General features: G+C 41.9%; 1 protein-coding gene across 3 annotated transcripts in view; it reads left to right on the plus strand.

The window, feature by feature from the left end:
* LOC110989111 (transmembrane protease serine 9-like) overlaps positions 1-17531 on the plus strand; it is a 36531-nt gene that overhangs the window by 16605 nt on the left and 2395 nt on the right. Inside the window, exons 11-22 of one of the 3 annotated variants that reach the window (XM_087143327.1) lie at positions 3986-4186; positions 5196-5666; positions 6425-6607; positions 8170-8315; positions 8684-8786; positions 10600-10800; positions 11337-11807; positions 12841-13083; positions 13731-13787; positions 14989-15119; positions 16370-16472; positions 17249-17452. In XM_087143327.1, the coding sequence (XP_086999453.1) occupies positions 3986-4186; positions 5196-5666; positions 6425-6607; positions 8170-8315; positions 8684-8786; positions 10600-10800; positions 11337-11807; positions 12841-13083; positions 13731-13787; positions 14989-15119; positions 16370-16472; positions 17249-17452 (2514 nt within the window). Of the gene's footprint in view, positions 1-3985; positions 4187-5195; positions 5667-6424; positions 6608-8169; positions 8316-8683; positions 8787-10599; positions 10801-11336; positions 11808-12840; positions 13095-13658; positions 13788-14988; positions 15120-16369; positions 16473-17248; positions 17453-17531 lie in introns of those variants that run through there. The other 2 variants (XM_087143326.1, XR_015427187.1) reach the window with 2 other exon arrangements.

A 17531-nucleotide genomic window follows, 5' to 3' on the forward strand; every position in this document is an offset into this window, starting at 1 on the left:
GAGAACTTGGAGCCTGTCCGCATGGAGGCGCTTGAGTGCCCTGATCTTGAGCTTCTGTGGGTCTGCTGCACTTTCCGGCAAGTCAAGTGGCTGGTAGGCGCTTTGTACCGTCCCCCAAATGAAGCATCATCCTACTGGAATAAGCTGAACAACATGGCATCCAACTTGGACTGGATTCGTACAAGGTACGACAATGTTCTCCTGATGGGTGACTTTAATGTTGATTGGAATCCTGATCTACCTGACTCTCCCAATCGTTTGGCATTGTGTGATTTTGCTGACTCGCTGAACCTTGTTCAGCTAGTGAGTGATGTCACGCGTCCGAGCACCAACTCCAACTCCACGGGCTCCATAATCGACTTAGTCTTCTGCAGGGCTCCTGAACATGTCTCTTACGTTCAAACAGTCCCGAACCCTGTTTCAAGTGATCACCGTGCAGTCCAAATCACACTAAACTGTCGCCGTACTCCTCCACCGTCATCAGTAGTTAGGCAATTTGTCACATACAACCAGGCGTCAGTGGACCACCTAAATGCTTTACTGGCGTATGCTCCTTGGGACTTGTTCCTGGACACAGGTGATATCAATGAGTCTTCGGAAGGGTTCTTGGACATCGTCTACGCAGCCATGAAGGATGCACTTCCCAGCAGATCAGCAAAATCACGGAAGCGAAGAAACTGCCCTTGGGTTAACCCTGACATGAAACGCCTCTGCAGACAGAAACACAAGCTCTTCAAGAAAGCGAAATCATCTGGATCCCTTGAAGATTGGAACTGTTACAAGTCTGTTCGTAATAAGCTTAAGTTCTTAAGTCGTAAAGCCTATAAGGCATATGTCGATAAATTGTTTCTGTCTAATGATAACAGAAAACATTTCTGGGCTTATGTAAGAAGTAGGAGGCAATCACCCACTCCTTTGTCTTTCAAACAAGGTGACAACATACTCACTGATTATGATGATATAGCCACTGCATTCAATAGTTATTTTGCCTCAGTTTTTTCTGAACCTAGCAATGTACCTGATAACCCGCCATCTTGTGATTTTCCGATTGATGATCTTTCCACCATTCATTTTTCTACAGGTAGTATCCGTCGTATTATCTTATCCCTTCCACAGGGGAAGGCACCTGGGCCTGATGGGATTGGTGTGAGATTCTTGTCTAATACTGTAGACTCAATATTGCCAGTTTTATGCAGGATCTTCCAAACTTCCATCAGGTGTGGCTGCCTTCCTCTTGGCTGGAAGACTGCAAACATTACTCCTGTCTTCAAATCAGGTGATCGCAGTTGTTTGAATAATTACCGGCCTGTTGCTCTCACCTCCACTGTATGTAAAGTCATGGAAAGAGTCATTTCTGATGTTATTCTGAGGCATTTGGATGCTTACTGCCTGATCTCTGCTAATCAACATGGTTTTTTACCTCATAGATCTTGTGTCACTCAATTATTGAATGTCTATCATACTTGGGCCGCACAGCTTGATCAGCGTAACCCACCCAGAATTGATGCTGTTTTTTTGGACATGAGCAAAGCCTTTGACCGCATGCCCCATGACACACTTCTGCATAAGCTCGCTTCTGGGTTCAGCATAGGAGGTGCTCTCTGGAGTTGGATAAAAGATTTCTTGGTGGGCCGACTTCAGAGAGTGACTTTTGTTGGTCGAACCTCGGAGTGGTCTTTGGTGAAGTCCGGTGTTCCTCAGGGCAGTGTTTTGGGGCCCCTACTTTTCAACCTTTTCATCAATGACATTTCCCGCAACATTAACTCACCTTGTGTTTTGTTTGCAGATGACGTACTATTATATCGTTCCATTCGTACAGATTTGGATGTCTCTGAACTTGAGAATGATCTTAATGAGCTGAGTGCTTGGAGTGCCTCTAATGGTATGACCTTCAACACATCTAAAACTAAAATTATGCACATTTCCTGTAAGCGGGCTCAGTTCTTTCCAGCTTACATTCTTTCCGGCACTGCTCTCACAGCAGCAAACACGGTCAAATATCTTGGCGTCACTCTAAGCGCTCAGCTCTCATGGAATGACCACATTAAATCTGTCAGTTCATCAGCCAATCGTATGCTCGGGTTTATCAAAACCGTGGCTTTTAATGCCTCTGTACACGCTAAACTGGCCCTTTATAAGGCTCTTGTTCTCCCCATCGTAGAATATGGACTTCCTGCTTGGCTGCCCCAAACAAAGAAGCAGGATGATACGCTAGAAAATATTCAACGACGTGCCACTCGATTCATTTTAGGTCAGAAACGTGGAGTTATGTCTTACACAGAGAGACTTGAGATCCTCAACTGGTCAACTTTATCCAATCGCCGTAATTTTGCAGTGTTGTCCCTTGTATGTAAATGTCTTCTTAATCTTGTCAAGTGTGAAATGTGTCAGACTAAGGTTACCGTGAATTCCAGACATACCAATATTGTTAGTTTTAATCATCTCCAGGCTAGAACACAATCTCTTCATTTATCCTGCTTTCATCAGTTTCCCCGGTTGTGGTCTAATCTCCCTGAACACGTTTCTAACACTCTTATTTTGAAACCTTTTTCACAATTCCTGGCAGTATTGAAAAATACTGTCCTTTACCCTGATTCTTAGGCTTGTTTTTTGTTCTTGTTTATTTGTTTAATTTTGTTTTGTTTTTCCATTTAGGCCTACTGCTATTCAATTCATGTAGTGTGGAAGTTCTTCTTTTATCTCCATTTTATATCTTTTTACCTCATGTTTGGCTACCCTTGTTCTGTTAGTGCAATCCTCTATTCATTATTTTGTTCTTGTTCCCATATGCAATCTCATAATGTCATTTATTGTATGTGTATATCCTGAATATTTTTTTAATTATTATTCTGCTTTTTAAATATTCAATTACAGAAGAAGTAACGCTTTATTGTTGGATGTATTTATTTATTTATTGTTTAATTTATACAAGGTGCCATAAAGTATTTTTAAATGTGTGTTTTTTAAAATTTATTCTTAATGTCTTCATGTTCAGTGTTTTTACATGTACATGTATATACAGTATACTTATTTTATTAATTTGTTAATTTCCCACATCTTGATGTGGGGAGACAGGTCTGTGACCACAGTGATTCCGTATTACTTTTGTCTCCCCTATGCCCATCTTGCTTGTGATGTATATTGAATTTTTGGCATGAATAAATAACAATAATAATAATAATAACTTTTAATTGAGAAAAGCGCACGAGTTGTCGCTTACAAAAGCAAACATAGATGCCGTGTTGTGTATTGGATCACAACATTAATCTGCAGGGGTGGTGCCTCTTGCAATTGCCTACAGTGCAGTGTAAAGATTTGATGAGGAATGGAGAATTCCCTTCCTTCATGGATGAGGAATGTATGGATGTTTGTTTCATGTCATTGTTGATTTGTAGGTTTTTTTAAGGAACGTCGAAAACCTTTTCTGTGGAGTCCAAAGCTACCCCATATACGCATGATTGTACATGTACATGTACATTCCCTGCTCCCCCATTGCAGGAAATGGCCCTGTTCGTTGACTTGCGAGGTTAACTTAAGATATCGCAGGGTGTGCGGGCCAAGGCTCACAGACAAGTTGCTGCACAGGGGTCAATTCTTTTCCCTGCGAAATGTGGTGAAAGTTTTCCATATATCTTTCCATTATGGCATTTTGCATCAGGTACCTTTCAATGCGCGCATGTTTCAGCTCACCATGTGTCCGTTCGCTTATTGCGAGGAGGTTTCGGTGAAACGGCAGTGGATTTAACCACCATAAACTGACGCGGACACGGGCTGGACCTTGACATGTGCCTGGAGAAAGATGCTTATCTTGACAGTCACCCGGTGTATGTGTTCTGTTAGATACATGGTTGTCCCCAATCCCTCGCCTGAATGCAATATTCGTACGAATAGGGCCTAGAGGATAAAATTCCTCACCGTGTATTGGGGTAGTTACCATGCTTGTCTACTAAACATTACGAACACTTTATATCAAATTTTGTTGTAGGTATAATAGACATATCCGAAGCCTCATTACGACACTTTGACCCAGCCCTCGTGTATGGCCTTGATGGTGACGATGCTTTGATAAAGCATGAAGCATTCAACAGGCACCTTGATAACGACATTGCCCTTTTACGGTTGAGTCGGAATGTCACATTCAGTCCCAGCGTGAGACCCATTTGTCTGCCGCAACCTACTATGCAAGGTGAGAAAGTCATGCTCATAAACATATACACAAATAATCTTGATGGAAACACTTCCAATACAGGCGATTTACAATAGCCTCCAAGCGTTTGCAACCGTGACGCGTTCAATGGCCAATCACGATGCGCGAAATCTGTCCTCCCAGAGCGCGTTTGGAAAGGGTCGACAGATTTCTCGCGTTGTGATTGGCTAACGGGTTACAAACTCTTGGAGGTGCAATCGCCGTATTGCAATTCTTGCAGTCCCTCACAGCTGTACTTCACCTTGAATTATCATTTTGTAGCGAAAGGTATGTGAAGGAATGGATGGACATGTATTTCCATAGGTCTCAGCCACTCACAAAAGACCGGAAGACTATTATAGGTCAACATAATAGTAGGAATGAGAAAATTCAGAGAAATTTCCCTGGTGAATGCTCCATCTTTTTCCTTACTTTCGTTTCGTAACGTTAACCACTCAGGCACGCTCTTTCGAAAACAATACTGCTAGCGTATTTAAAATGGAGAACCCCCCACGAAAAAAATGGAAGCATGACTGAAAACAACTTATGTCTTCATTCGAAGATAGGCCTGTTTCCCTTATGTTGGGAAATAGGAAATGAAACAGTTTCTCATGTATGAAACTCGTACCCTTCCGATCTGGACCATTTTCATACTTTTCACTGGGGTTTCAGTACCGAATGTTGCTGCAAAAACTTGCAGACTAGGTAACACGTGTACAATGGGGGAATTTTAAACAAAAATGCGAACTGACCGAAACTCTTGCTTTTATCGTTACATATTTCTCTCCCGTTTGCAAAAATGGAAATTAAGCATTCTCCAACGGATAAAAGTAAGCGTAGAGATAAAAACTAAGTAATAACAAAAACTCCAGGTTGCACTCAGTTAACAAAATATCCAAATATCCTGTAGGCCCTACGTTTTGGTGGATTGAGGCACGAGTATGTATGTATGTATGTATGTGAAAATAAGACAGTGGTTTCAATTACTTTTACTGTGGGATTTTTGTAGATACTGAGCTTTACTCAACGAATGGAGCGGCGTACGTGGCTGGCTGGGGGTCCACAGATCCCTACGACACAGATGGGGACTGTCGGGTTTCCACTTACCAACCAACCTCGTTGGTGCTTAAGGAACTTGCTATTCCTGTGCACACGGATCGAGAATGCAGGGACAGCATACAGAACCACTTTAGGTGTAGCATTGCGACTGCCTACAAGCCTGCCATAGCATTCTGTGCTGGCTATTCAGAGGGGAACCTGGACATATGCAACGGGGACTCAGGCGGGCCTGTCATGAGACAACTGAGGGCGGCAGACGGCAGCAGGCGATGGGTCCAAATCGGCATTGTCAGCTGGGGAGAGGGTTGCGCCCAAGAGGGTCGATACGGGATTTACACGAGACTTTCAGCGTACAAGGAATGGATCCATGATCACATTGGCGCTGGGGAATCACCCATCCAGATCCACGAACACACTAGTGGTATGGCCATGGGTAATGTTGAATCGTACAAATCAATGTACTGAGGCTGAGATGAGGTTCAACCCGCCAAAATTTGCACCTATCTTGGGGTTTGGTAACATTTTCTTACCTATGGCAGGAAATGTTCGTCATTAAAATTTTTTGTAAAGAGTTTCATGATTAAAAAAAAAAGTATCTCTGCCTTTTATGTTAGAGTGCATCGAACCATGCTCAAACCAATGCAGTACGTACCGACCACTGGAATAATGACAGCCCTTTTTCATTCCTCCCATTTGTGAAGACTTCATGACCCAAATGGCTCCCATATTTAGAGCCCTACTCCGGAATCCAAGGGAAATTGGACCCCTATTGTGCTATTACTACACCCAAAAAGATTTTACGCTTTTCAAACAAACGCATCGCCAACGTTGCCCATGGAAGGCCTTGTAGGCGCTTAATGGCGGCAACCAACCTGGTTCCACGTGATTAGCATGCTCTGTTTTTTAGCATTTTAAGCATGACACCTTAGCTTAAGTTCGACATTAACGATAGTGCACCAGTCACCTGGATCCGTTGTTTTCGTCAGCAAGCGCGTCGAAGTTCTCCGCTGAGTTTGTTACAGGTAATATTTCCTGGTATGCATTAGACTGGTTGCACTCTCGAATGATTCCAAGCGCAAAATCTATGGAGTGGATGTTTCTTATGATGTTTGTCCTTGGCGTTTCTGTTTGATGAATTAAAAGTGTTTTGCGATGGTTTTGTGTGTTCCTTCCTGCTAGCTCATGACTGCCCTCGGATAAAGATTGCAGAGCTAGACCCCAACCTGAGTCTGGCGGCGGACGGAGGAAACTCTCCAGGTTCCATGGTGGAATTTGTGTGCCGATCAGGATTCCATCCGTTGGGGGAAACGACTCTCACGTGCCAGGCTGGTAGCTGGTCCCACCCGTTTCCAACTTGTAAAGGTGAGGCTCAATTTAGATTGGAGGCGATGGAAAGCCATTTTAAAAGTGCCATCGTGCATAGTTTTTAATGCACGTTCCATTCATGCAAGGCCAAAACAACATGAAGTCTGAGACATCACATCCAACCGTTTTAGCGATCAGCTATTCTTTTTGTTGGAAGCAGAAGCACCCCAGAAGCACGCCGCGCTGGTCGCGAGTAATCATTTTGTTTGTTCGCGATGCGACCGCAACGTTTGCGTTTCGTAGTCGTTCGTGAACCAGCGACGCTCAAGTTAGTACCAAAGGAACCTCCATTGTGAAGGAAATAGCCCCCTCTCTTGGTCCAGATCAAGGTTCATTGGAAACTAAACCTTCTAGCCCAGACAATAACTAGGAACAAACATTTAATAAATTTTCGTCTGTCCGATGAATAGATCTCAACGAGGGCAAATTTTGCTTCTGTACATCCGGAAGCTATGCATAGAGTATGCATATTTACAGGCAAGTTCGAGCGAAAACTATAGTCAGCTATGAAGTGCCGAAGTGAATACATGTACGTCACGTGCATAATGCTTGTAAAAGGCATTAGTGCGAGAACCAGCGCGTGAACCAAGGCGCTTGCGCTTGTATTCCATTCGTTTGCACTAAACTTACTGATTCAAAATGACATCACACTTCAGTACTCTATATATTTCGACTAACATCGCCCGAACGATGGATGGTTTGGACAATCTAATCGAGCATTTGGGACCAGGCCCCAGGTCATGGTGGCACTGCTGGTTATCAATAACCTATTTCAGTTTTCATTGCGGAGGGAACCATTCACGCGAAATGATCGTACGAGATTTCAATGACCATGTACGCTGCGAGATTCGCAGCCAACGGCGACATAATTATGCGTAACGATGAGATTTTAAAAAAATAGGCCGACTATAGTCGTTCAAGTGTAACTGAATTGCGTGTGCGCATTTTTGAAATAGCATCTGACTACTGCTCAAACTATAGTTCGCGCCCAATCTCGCCCATAGGTAAAAATGAGGTTCAGAAAGGGGGATTCGATTCTTACTGACAAAACTGTTTGTTTGTAGAGGGCGTATTTTATGTGGTAACGGCTATCCCTTGGTAGAACTCATCACCGTTTGCACGTGCAGGTTAATTCGCGTTTGACGAGGGGTTCGCTGACCGCACGCTGCCAGTTTATATTGGAATAATTATGTGAATATCTGCCTGTGCGCTGGGATATGCACGAGCTCGGTTGAACTTCCAACAGACTGTCTCTCCCGTGCAGAGGAAAGCACACTTTTATCCGTGGTAACTACAACACTCGATAGATCCCTGCGCACGTGTTTAGTGTCAACATCTCGAATTCAGAATTTGCCCAAGTGCATGATTCGAACTGGAGATGGACGATAATTATCTACGGGACTGTAAAGTCCTGCCTGGAATTGGCTCAAAGGGAATCATGGTTGACTATATCACAGAGAGTTGATTTCTTAAAAACAAAATTTGTGATCCAATTAGGAACTTTGTTTGAATCTGGGCCTCTTTATGATACATTCTAAATGAAACGCCTTATTTTCCAGACTACTCGCCATGCGGATACAACACACGCCCAAGCGACCGGCGTTCGCCAAGAATAGTTGGCGGAGAATTTTCAGAGAGTGGTAACTGGCCCTGGCAAGTGGCTTTGTTTTGTGATCCGAACATTGCAGGATGTGATGACTGTGTGGTAGGCATACACGGCTTGTTCTTGCAATCGCCCCATGTGTCAGCCAGCATCATTCTTATACACTTCATTTCAAAATCGGCAGTGATTTTACCATAACAAGCTTGTCACAAATAGTCAAGCACCCGTTTGTTTTCGTTCGGGCATCTGATCCGAGCATCCCAACGACAGGAGCACATGACCTCCAGATAGAAAAGACAGCCTTCAGCACTGATCACAGTATGGCCTATGTACATACACACAGTATTTTCCCGCAATTTACAGAATTTGACCGTCCACACTCCATAGGGTACATGAAAAAGACTGAAGACCAGCTCCGTAAAGATCGGTGATTTCACAGCTCTACATACATTCTCTACATGTACTTGCAGCCCACGTTTTTTTGCGGTGGCAGCCTCATTGCTCGTAAGTGGGTCCTGTCTGCAGCGCAGTGCTTCAGAAGGTGTGACGTGGGTGACATCCGAGTATATACAGGTAATATAAGGTTCAGATAATGAATTTAACTGATGTGAAGAAAATAGCGGCTTTTGGAATTTCTACAACTTGACAAAAGGCTCTGTTTTGTTTGTGTAACCGAGGTTTCAGCTGATAAAGGAGCTTCAGTGTAAAATTTATCTAAAATGACTGTCTATTGTCTGCACCCTTCATGCGGTCGTCAAAGAATTGTCCTCCGCCAAGTAAGGGGCTGGTTCAGTTTTTGAAGTAGTGTTGGAGCTTCAGAAACCCAAGTAAATAAACATGCATAATGCAAACAAATAATATGCACACGAGCAAGCATCTCTAATGTGCATTAAGTGACAGGCAAGCACGGTGGGAAGTTCTTTCATGACAAATCTCTCTCTACAGTAATCTCTTGGACGAAGAATTTATCACCTTGAGACTTTACGCAATACCGAATTGTCTCGTCTAACGAGTGTTCTTTTTGTGTCCTTTTTTGGTGATGGTTTTGCGAAAGAATGTAACATTTCACAAACTGAACCTTACAGGGAACACAAACAGATGGAGCGCTTTGGTCCAGTGAAGATTCAGCTCCTATGTATCGCTTGGGCTTATCATTACGTTTTAATTTGCTGCAGGAAAAAGTTGTATTCGCATAACTTTGCACTTTTGGTGACACCAAACGTAAGGGTCATGCAGCCTGTACCTGAGATCAATCAATTTTCTCAAAGTTAAGTCACAAACGCAGTGTGTCATTTTTTCAGATACTGCCTGGTGTTCCAACCTTGGGTTTCCTTGGTTGGAAATTTTAAAGAACTTTGATTAGTACAGGTCGATGTGATATGTATGCCAAGAGAAATGTCCACCAACACCTTGTTGGACAGAAAAGCAGGAAGCCATGGAATTCTTAACTTAATTTTGCTGTTTGGGGGATATGTGGATATGTTAGATACTTGTGAGACGCACTAATGGCAGCAAACATACTTTTAACTCTTTCTTTGTTAGCGTCATGTGTGAGCTATTGTTGGCTGGTTAATTTAAAATGACTTATAAATGGCGATATCGATAGAAAAGGACAATTATGGTATAACTGCCGCACCTGAGCGACCAAAATATCTCCCATTTGGTGAGTGAAGACGCCATGATGACGTCATCTCTTAAAACCGCACGTTTTTCTTATCTAACGAGTACAGGTCCCTTTTGAAACAGACTACAAGCAATTTCTTGTTTGTCTTCACTTTTGTGTCAGCTACATTCAGGTTTTAAGTCTTCATAAAAATGATACTTTCATCACATTACTATTGCGTCCACACACCAGTGTAAGAACATGATTTGTAAACCACTGCCGATGTGAAACAGCATGTCTGTTTGTGCAGAGTTGCAGGTGCCCCCACCAAGCGACTCTCCAATCTTTAGGTTGTTTAAAATATGTACAAAATAAGCTTGGATCGTACGAACGCGTTCAGCCTCGGTTATACAGGCTCCTCTCCAGTATATACGCATTTTCTGGGCTCCTGATGTCCGTATGAACCGAAAGCCGCGCATATGAAAAATGTTTTAAGTAGGCCTCAGTCTTTGAATCTAGACTGGTACCGGTACTAGTTATACAGTTGTAGTCTCCCAGTGGATATATCATTGTCGTCAACTCCCCGCTAGACCAAACTCCAAGAAAATAATGAAATTACATTTTGTTAAAATACAAATGCCATCGTAAACCGCAGTCCACAGTGGAGTCGAGTTTTTGCCTATATGTAATTATGTAATATATATGGGCGCCCATGTGAAAAGGATATGGGATAATTGTCTAACTGATCTACTACCAATACTTAACTCTTTCCAATTGTTTTAGGTATAATAGACAAATCCCGGGACTCACTTCTGGAGTTTGACCCGACCAAAATGTACAACCTTGATGGTGACGATGCTCTGATAATGCATGAAGCATTCAACAGGCACCTTGATAACGACATTGCCCTGCTACGGTTGAGTCGGAATGTCACATTCAGTCCCACCGTGAGACCCATCTGCCTGCCACAACCTACTATGCAAGGTGAGGGTAATTACAAGTTCACGAGTAATTAGTTGATTTTTAATTGATGTAGGGGTGAGATTTTCAACCTGTTCTCGCAGCTGAAATTTCACTTGCGTGTATTTGCTGCCCATCACGACTGCACTGCACCCTGAACGTATCATTTTGTGATGATAAGTCTGCGATGGATTGGATGAACACGTAGTTGCGTTTTTATGCAATCAGATATTTTATGAAGTACCCGTGGTCACAAAGGACCACAAGATTACGAGGGGAACCGAGGAAGGAGGCGATAAATTCACGTGTAAAGTCGATCTGTTTGCTCCTTTCCGAACTGTAGAAGTGTGAATCATCGATTTGGGAATTTCTTATATGCCGTATATTTGGGAGCTTTGCAGGTTCCAAATAAACCAAAAATGTATGGTCGTAACATTAGGCCTATAGTTTACACGTTTAATCCCCGTACCTTTCACGGGATACAACACTCACAAGTGTATATGTGTGAAAATAAAATAACGAATTAAATATTTTTTTTTAACGTGGACATGCATTTGTAGATACTGAGCTTTATTCGACGAATGGAGCGGCGTACGTGGCTGGCTGGGGGTCCACAGATCCCTACGACATAGAAGGGGACTGTCTGGATGATCCGTACCAACCAGCCTCGCCGGTGCTAAAGGAAGTTGCTATTCCTGTGCGCACGGACCAAGAATGCAGGGACAGCATACAGGACCACTTTAGGTGTAGCATTGTGACTGCCTACAAGCCTGCCATAGCATTCTGTGCTGGCTATTCAGAGGGGAACCTGGACGCATGCAAGGGGGACTCAGGCGGGCCTGTCATGAGACAACTGAGGGTGGCAGACGGCAGCAGGCGATGGGTCCAGATCGGCATTGTCAGCTGGGGAGAGGGTTGCGCTCAAGAGGGTCGATACGGGATTTACACGAGACTCTCAGCGTACAAGGAATGGATCCATGATCACATTGGCGCTGGGGAATCACCCATCCAGATCCACGAACACACTAATGGTATGGGTAATGCGGAATCATACAAATCAATATTTCATGGGTCTCTGGGGGCTGAGAGGAGGTTGCCAGTTTAGCAAATGGATACCAGATACCCATGACGCTGTGTCTGAATTAATAGGCTGCGACCTGGAATTACGAACGAGTCTATGGGGCAGGCCGTAGCAGTTCCCATCCAATTGTGTAATATCAGGCCGTAGTCAGGTGGTTCAGACTTCACCTAATAATTTATGACTTGCTTCAGACTGGTTGCAATCTTGAATGATTCCTTACCGGAGCACAGATTAGAGCAATTCGCTACCTCGTGGTTGTCCCCAGATGAGGATGAGAAGGTTTTATCCTAAGTGTTCATATCTACATATTTACAGAACTACATATCCAGACAGATTACATGTTATGTTCATGGGCTGTTACAAACGACACTGCTAGTGATATCGTAGCGATGCGTTCATGTGTCGTGACACCATGCTAAAATACCATCATTTGAGGGTAGGGCATGTTACTGGTAGCAATTACACGTGAGCAATTACCTCCAAAAACAATATATCTGCGTTTGTGGGATTCTTACCGCAAGCTCACATGCCGGCGGTAGAACTTTGCATTTCTGTAACACCTTTCTAGCTGGGGAGCCCACATATCGTGTGCATGCGATACCGTGGCGTTTCATTTGATTTCGAGCAGTGTAAGTAACATCCCTTTTCCCTGTGAGGTATTGGCTGGTATGAATCAGAACAGTTATTACTGCTGCAATACGCAACGAGAGTTTTGCCTCATTGAGCATGCCTGACGTGCCCAACTTTTCGATAGGTTTGCATCCCTGAAGTGTAAAAATGCAATGCAGTACATTGTATTTTCCTCTCCTGAAATAAACATCTTGATCACATGTTGCAAAGTATAGCTGGACAAGTCTCATAGTAAAAGCTCTGATATGAAGGTATTACTAGGTAGACCTATAAAAGCAATCTCCACCAGCCAAGCGATCCCTTCCTAGAATTTTCAAGCACAGAAACTTTCACGCATCAATTATTATTCATAGCGGGAGTCGACGCTCCTGAGTCACCTGAGTGCAACTGTGAGGTGTGGCAGGAGTGCATGGACACCAAACGCGATGGGGAGTGGACATGCAGATGCATCCATCCTCAGCACTGCGATGACGTCGTGGGCCAGGAGCAATGTGGAAGTGACGGTCGAACTTATGCCAGCATCTGCAAATTGAAGGCTACAGCCTGTTTGCTGGATTTAGACATTCGGGTCGCCAGCCAAGGACCTTGCCCGGAAAGTAAGGCAAAAGTTAGTTCATTCTTTCTTTAAAGATTTGTTTTCCTCATTTTCATCTGACATTTCATGTGAAATTCCTCTTTTCTAAACACTACTATACTGAACATTCAGCTGTACCGAGAAATCCCTCATCTGATGGATGTTACGGGACAATACTAAGATCTACACAGTAAATGGACCAAATGTAATTTACCGAGTGGCTAGGGAATTTAAGAAAAAAAATTATGTGAAAACGATTTTGTGGACAAGATTTCAAACTCCAGTTCATGACGTTTTAGTGGTACCCCTAATGGATCAAAGACTTCGAACTCTTGAAAGAGGTGGAACAGGGAAGAATTTGTAATTTGTAATTGATTTGAATTGATACTCGGTCACCGTGACAATTTCAGAAAATTGCCAAAATAATATTCAAGCTCAAAAACTCACGAGGCTCTTGTGAGGTTTCAATTAGATGCAGTCCTTGTCCATGTTTAGCGCAACAGTCTACATTCCTAACTCTAACAGGAGGTAGCACATAAATTTTGCACCCTGTAGATTTTGTGGATAGAAATATGTCTTGGCTTACTTTAACGGCAGGTCCCGGTTTTAAGAATTACAGTGTCTACGAGAGCCCAGATTCATCTATCGATCCTGATTTCCTAACAACAGGAGGACTAAACAACGAGAGCGTGCCAACGAGGACCGCCTCTGATCAAGTGACATTCGGTATTTAAAGCTCTTGTGAAAAAGATATTCGAATTATGAGTCTATTTAATCAATCCGATAAGCTATCTGTTTGGTGACCCAATGGGTATCTGTGGTCATTGACGGTACTAAAACTCAGTAATTAGCAGCGTGGGTTAAAATGCAGCATTTGTTTCTGCCACGGAAACTCTAGTGAGATTTTAAGCTGCGTTTCATATGCAACAAGGAATTAACAAGCTTCCAAAGCAATATGTTAAGAAAATCGAACCAACATTATTTTTTTTAATTAGTTACATTAATTTTGATGATACATTCATGTTGCTTCGTAAACTTTGTTTTCCAGGGACACCAAAAACGATACTGGATCATTTCATGTCAAATTGAACACTTCCCGGAGTCGGCCTCATTTATGTTCTTGAAATTTTCTGAAATGTTTGGTCATATTGGAAATTTCCCAACCCAAAGTCGAGTGTTTATACTTCTTGCGATTTTTTTTTAACTTACATTTGACTAGTATTTTTAAGTAAAGCATCCGAACGCCCGTCTGTTTGGTTAGGAGTGCCAACCGATTTTGTCCAGACAAAAGCTCATACCCTTTTAAGAATTCGCCTTCTTTGCTAGTGTAGAACCAAAAGTTAACATTTCAATATGAGGTCCAGCAAAATATACTTTTACTTATTAACCTGTTGCTTGCTGCTAAATCCGTTTGCTCAAAATTTGCCTCATGACCAAAGTTTTCTCACAGTCTGCTGGCAAAATATGAAAATGAGATCTCCAGGCATTGAAGGAAAGAAATAAAGTCAAAAGGCATTCAACTTTACCAATGTTATATGTACATATATAATTCGTATATGTACACATAATATCAAGAATGGTTTTCCCCTGTAGATGGAGAAGTATACACGTTTAGCCCGCCAAAAGGTGACAACAAAGGAGGCCATGTATGCGCTAACCTCTCCAACCCTAATTCAAGCGTTAAACCAAATGATCGCCCCACATTTAAAAACCATTCAAACAGTTCTTTTCAGACCGTTTCTCCATCCCACTATGCGAATTTTCTGTCACATGAGCCATTTGTTGCCTGTAAGTTTAGGTGTCTTTTGCCACTTGTATTGTTGAAATAGGCCTACATTCGTGTCTGCGTAAATGACGAAGAGTTTGATCACGGCGCCTTTTAAAATTTTGACCGATCATACGGCATACTTGTTACTCTTGTTTCCAGATGACTGTGGTTATCAAGAAAACCCTAGACATCGGACTTGGGCAACTGTAGCAGGCGGACAGCATTCAGAAGCAGGCCAGTGGCCCTGGCAGGTGGCGCTGTTCTGTCATGTAAACTGCACAAGATGTTTGGTAATTCCACAGTTGGTTGCAGAGCATGTTCGATGAAGAGTTAACCGTAGGTCACAGAAGTAAGAATTGGACACTCACAAATCGAAGATGACTGGATTATTAAATCTCAGTCGATGCTTTGTTTTGATGGTGGTTTTTTCATTTATATGGCCGCAAGGGGCAGGTTCTCGAGCCAATCACTCGTCAGCTCTTGTTAATTGAACCTACACTCTTAGTTTAATTCATGTTATGTGGAAAGATGTAGACCACGCACAACGCCCTTGGACTCATTAAAACCTTCCTTTGTCACTCGTCAACTTATCTATTGCACGAAATTAGAGTTCGAGTATTAGCATAGGGCCATGCCACAGCTTATCCTGACTTTGGACGTATTGTAATCTACCTGCTTGTAGTTTATCACGTATACTGAAAAGAACTGCTGTGTAAAGAGCAAAGAACGTAGCAACGACATTTTTTAGTTTTTAAAATTACGTTACAGGCCGCTATAACTAACTGACTGTTTGTTTGTTTGTTTGTTGGGGTTGTTTGTTTGTTTGTTTGTTTGTTTTGTTTGTTTTGTTTGTTTGTTTGTTTGTTTGTTTGTTTGTTTGTTTGTTTGTTTGTTTGTTTGTTTGTTTGTTTGTTTGTTTGTTTGTTTGTTTGTTTGTTTGTTTGTTTGTTTGTTTGTTTGTTTGTTTGTTTGTTTGTTTGTTTGTTTGTTTGTTTGTTTGTTTGTTTGTTTGTTTGTTTGTTTGTTTGTTTGTTTGTTTGTTTGTTTGTTTGTTTGTTTGTTTGTTTGTTTGTTTGTTTGTTTGTTTGTTTGTTTGTTTGTTTGTTTGTTTGTTTGTTTGTTTGTTTGTTTGTTTGTTTGTTTGTTTGTTTGTTTGTTTGTTTGTTTGTTTGTTTGTTTGTTGGGGTGTTTGTTTGTTTGTTTGTTTGTTTGTTTGTTTGTTTGTTTGTTTGTTTGTTTGTTTGTTTGTTTGTTTGTTTGTTTGTTTGTTTGTTTGTTTGTTTGTTTGTTTGTTTGTTTGTTTGTTTGTTTGTTTGTTTGTTTGTTTGTTTGTTTGTTTGTTTGTTTGTTTGTTTGTTTGTTTGTTTGTTTGTTTGTTTGTTTGTTTTGTTTGTTTGTTTGTTTGTTTGTTTGTTGGGGTGTTGGGGTGTTTGTTTGTTTGTTTGTTTGCTGTGAACGCAGCAGTTAAGCAAACAGAAGTATATTGTAAAGCATTCCTTTTAATAAATTTTACATTGCACAATTTGATTGTAATTTCTAGCCAAGATTTTTCTGTGGCGGCAGCCTAATTGCTCGTAACTGGGTCCTGTCCGCTGCACACTGCTTCCGCCAGTGTAAACCGTCTGACATCAGAGTGTACACAGGTACCATGTGGGGGTTTAGATTTTAGTAACACCACCCGTGAGAAATGCGGGCATTTAATCGTTAATCCGTGAAATATCCTTTATATCCGCGCCTGAGCTTATTTTCTTGTTAATCTTGTTACATGGTATTCTTCTCACGTAAAGTTTATGTTGGCTGTCGATATTAACAATATTGTCTGAGATCTACAGTTTATAACAAATGATTTGCCAAGCTTATCTTGCCGCCTTTGGTATATGGAAAATCTTATAAAGGGAAACACTTTGGTCATTTGTATCTAAAAGTGATTCCTTGGTAGAAAACATAAACTTTACGTGAAGTTTATGTAAAGTTTATGTTGGCTGTCGATTTTCTACCAAGGAATCACTTTTAGATAAAAATGACCAAAGTGTTTCCCTTTATAAGATTTTCCGTATACCAAAGGAGGCAAGATAAGCTTGGCAAATCATTTGTTGTAAACTGTAGATCTCAGACAATATCACTGCAGACATACGTGTGAAGACAATATTGTTAATATCGCTGCCAGTGCCTCAAGATTTAAGGTCCTGTTATATACATTGCCGAAAGTTTTGACATCTTGTGCTTCAAAACACGTCGAAGTTCGAAACGAACAGATCAAATTTAGGTTATAGCTGCCTTTATGCCTCCATACAATATTCAAGCCTCAGACGTCAGTAGCCGCTGCATTATTTTAGGAACAATGCCCAACACCAACACATGGGACAATTTGCGACTATTGTTCTGCAAAAGACATAAACGTTGACACTCTTTCTTCCAGGAATTATAGACAAATCAATGTCATCTCTACAATACTTCGACCCTGCGCTGGTGTATACACTCGACGGTGACCACGCCCTGATAAGGCACGAAGCATTCAACTCGGACAATCTTGACAATGATATTGCCCTGTTGCGGTTAAGTTGTAATGTCAAGCTGAGCTCCCGAGTGAGAACCATATGTATGCCACACCTTGCACTAACAGGTGAGAGCACCTTGTTATAAAACACCTTGTAGCCTTGGATACCAACGAAGTTTTTATTTAAGTATATTCAATAAAAGCT

The sequence above is a fragment of the Acanthaster planci genome, linkage group LG11 (genome assembly GCF_054643075.1).
Source record: "Acanthaster planci isolate LZ-2023a linkage group LG11, COTS_SCS, whole genome shotgun sequence".
In the NCBI taxonomy this organism is placed as follows: Eukaryota; Metazoa; Echinodermata; class Asteroidea; order Valvatida; family Acanthasteridae; genus Acanthaster; species Acanthaster planci.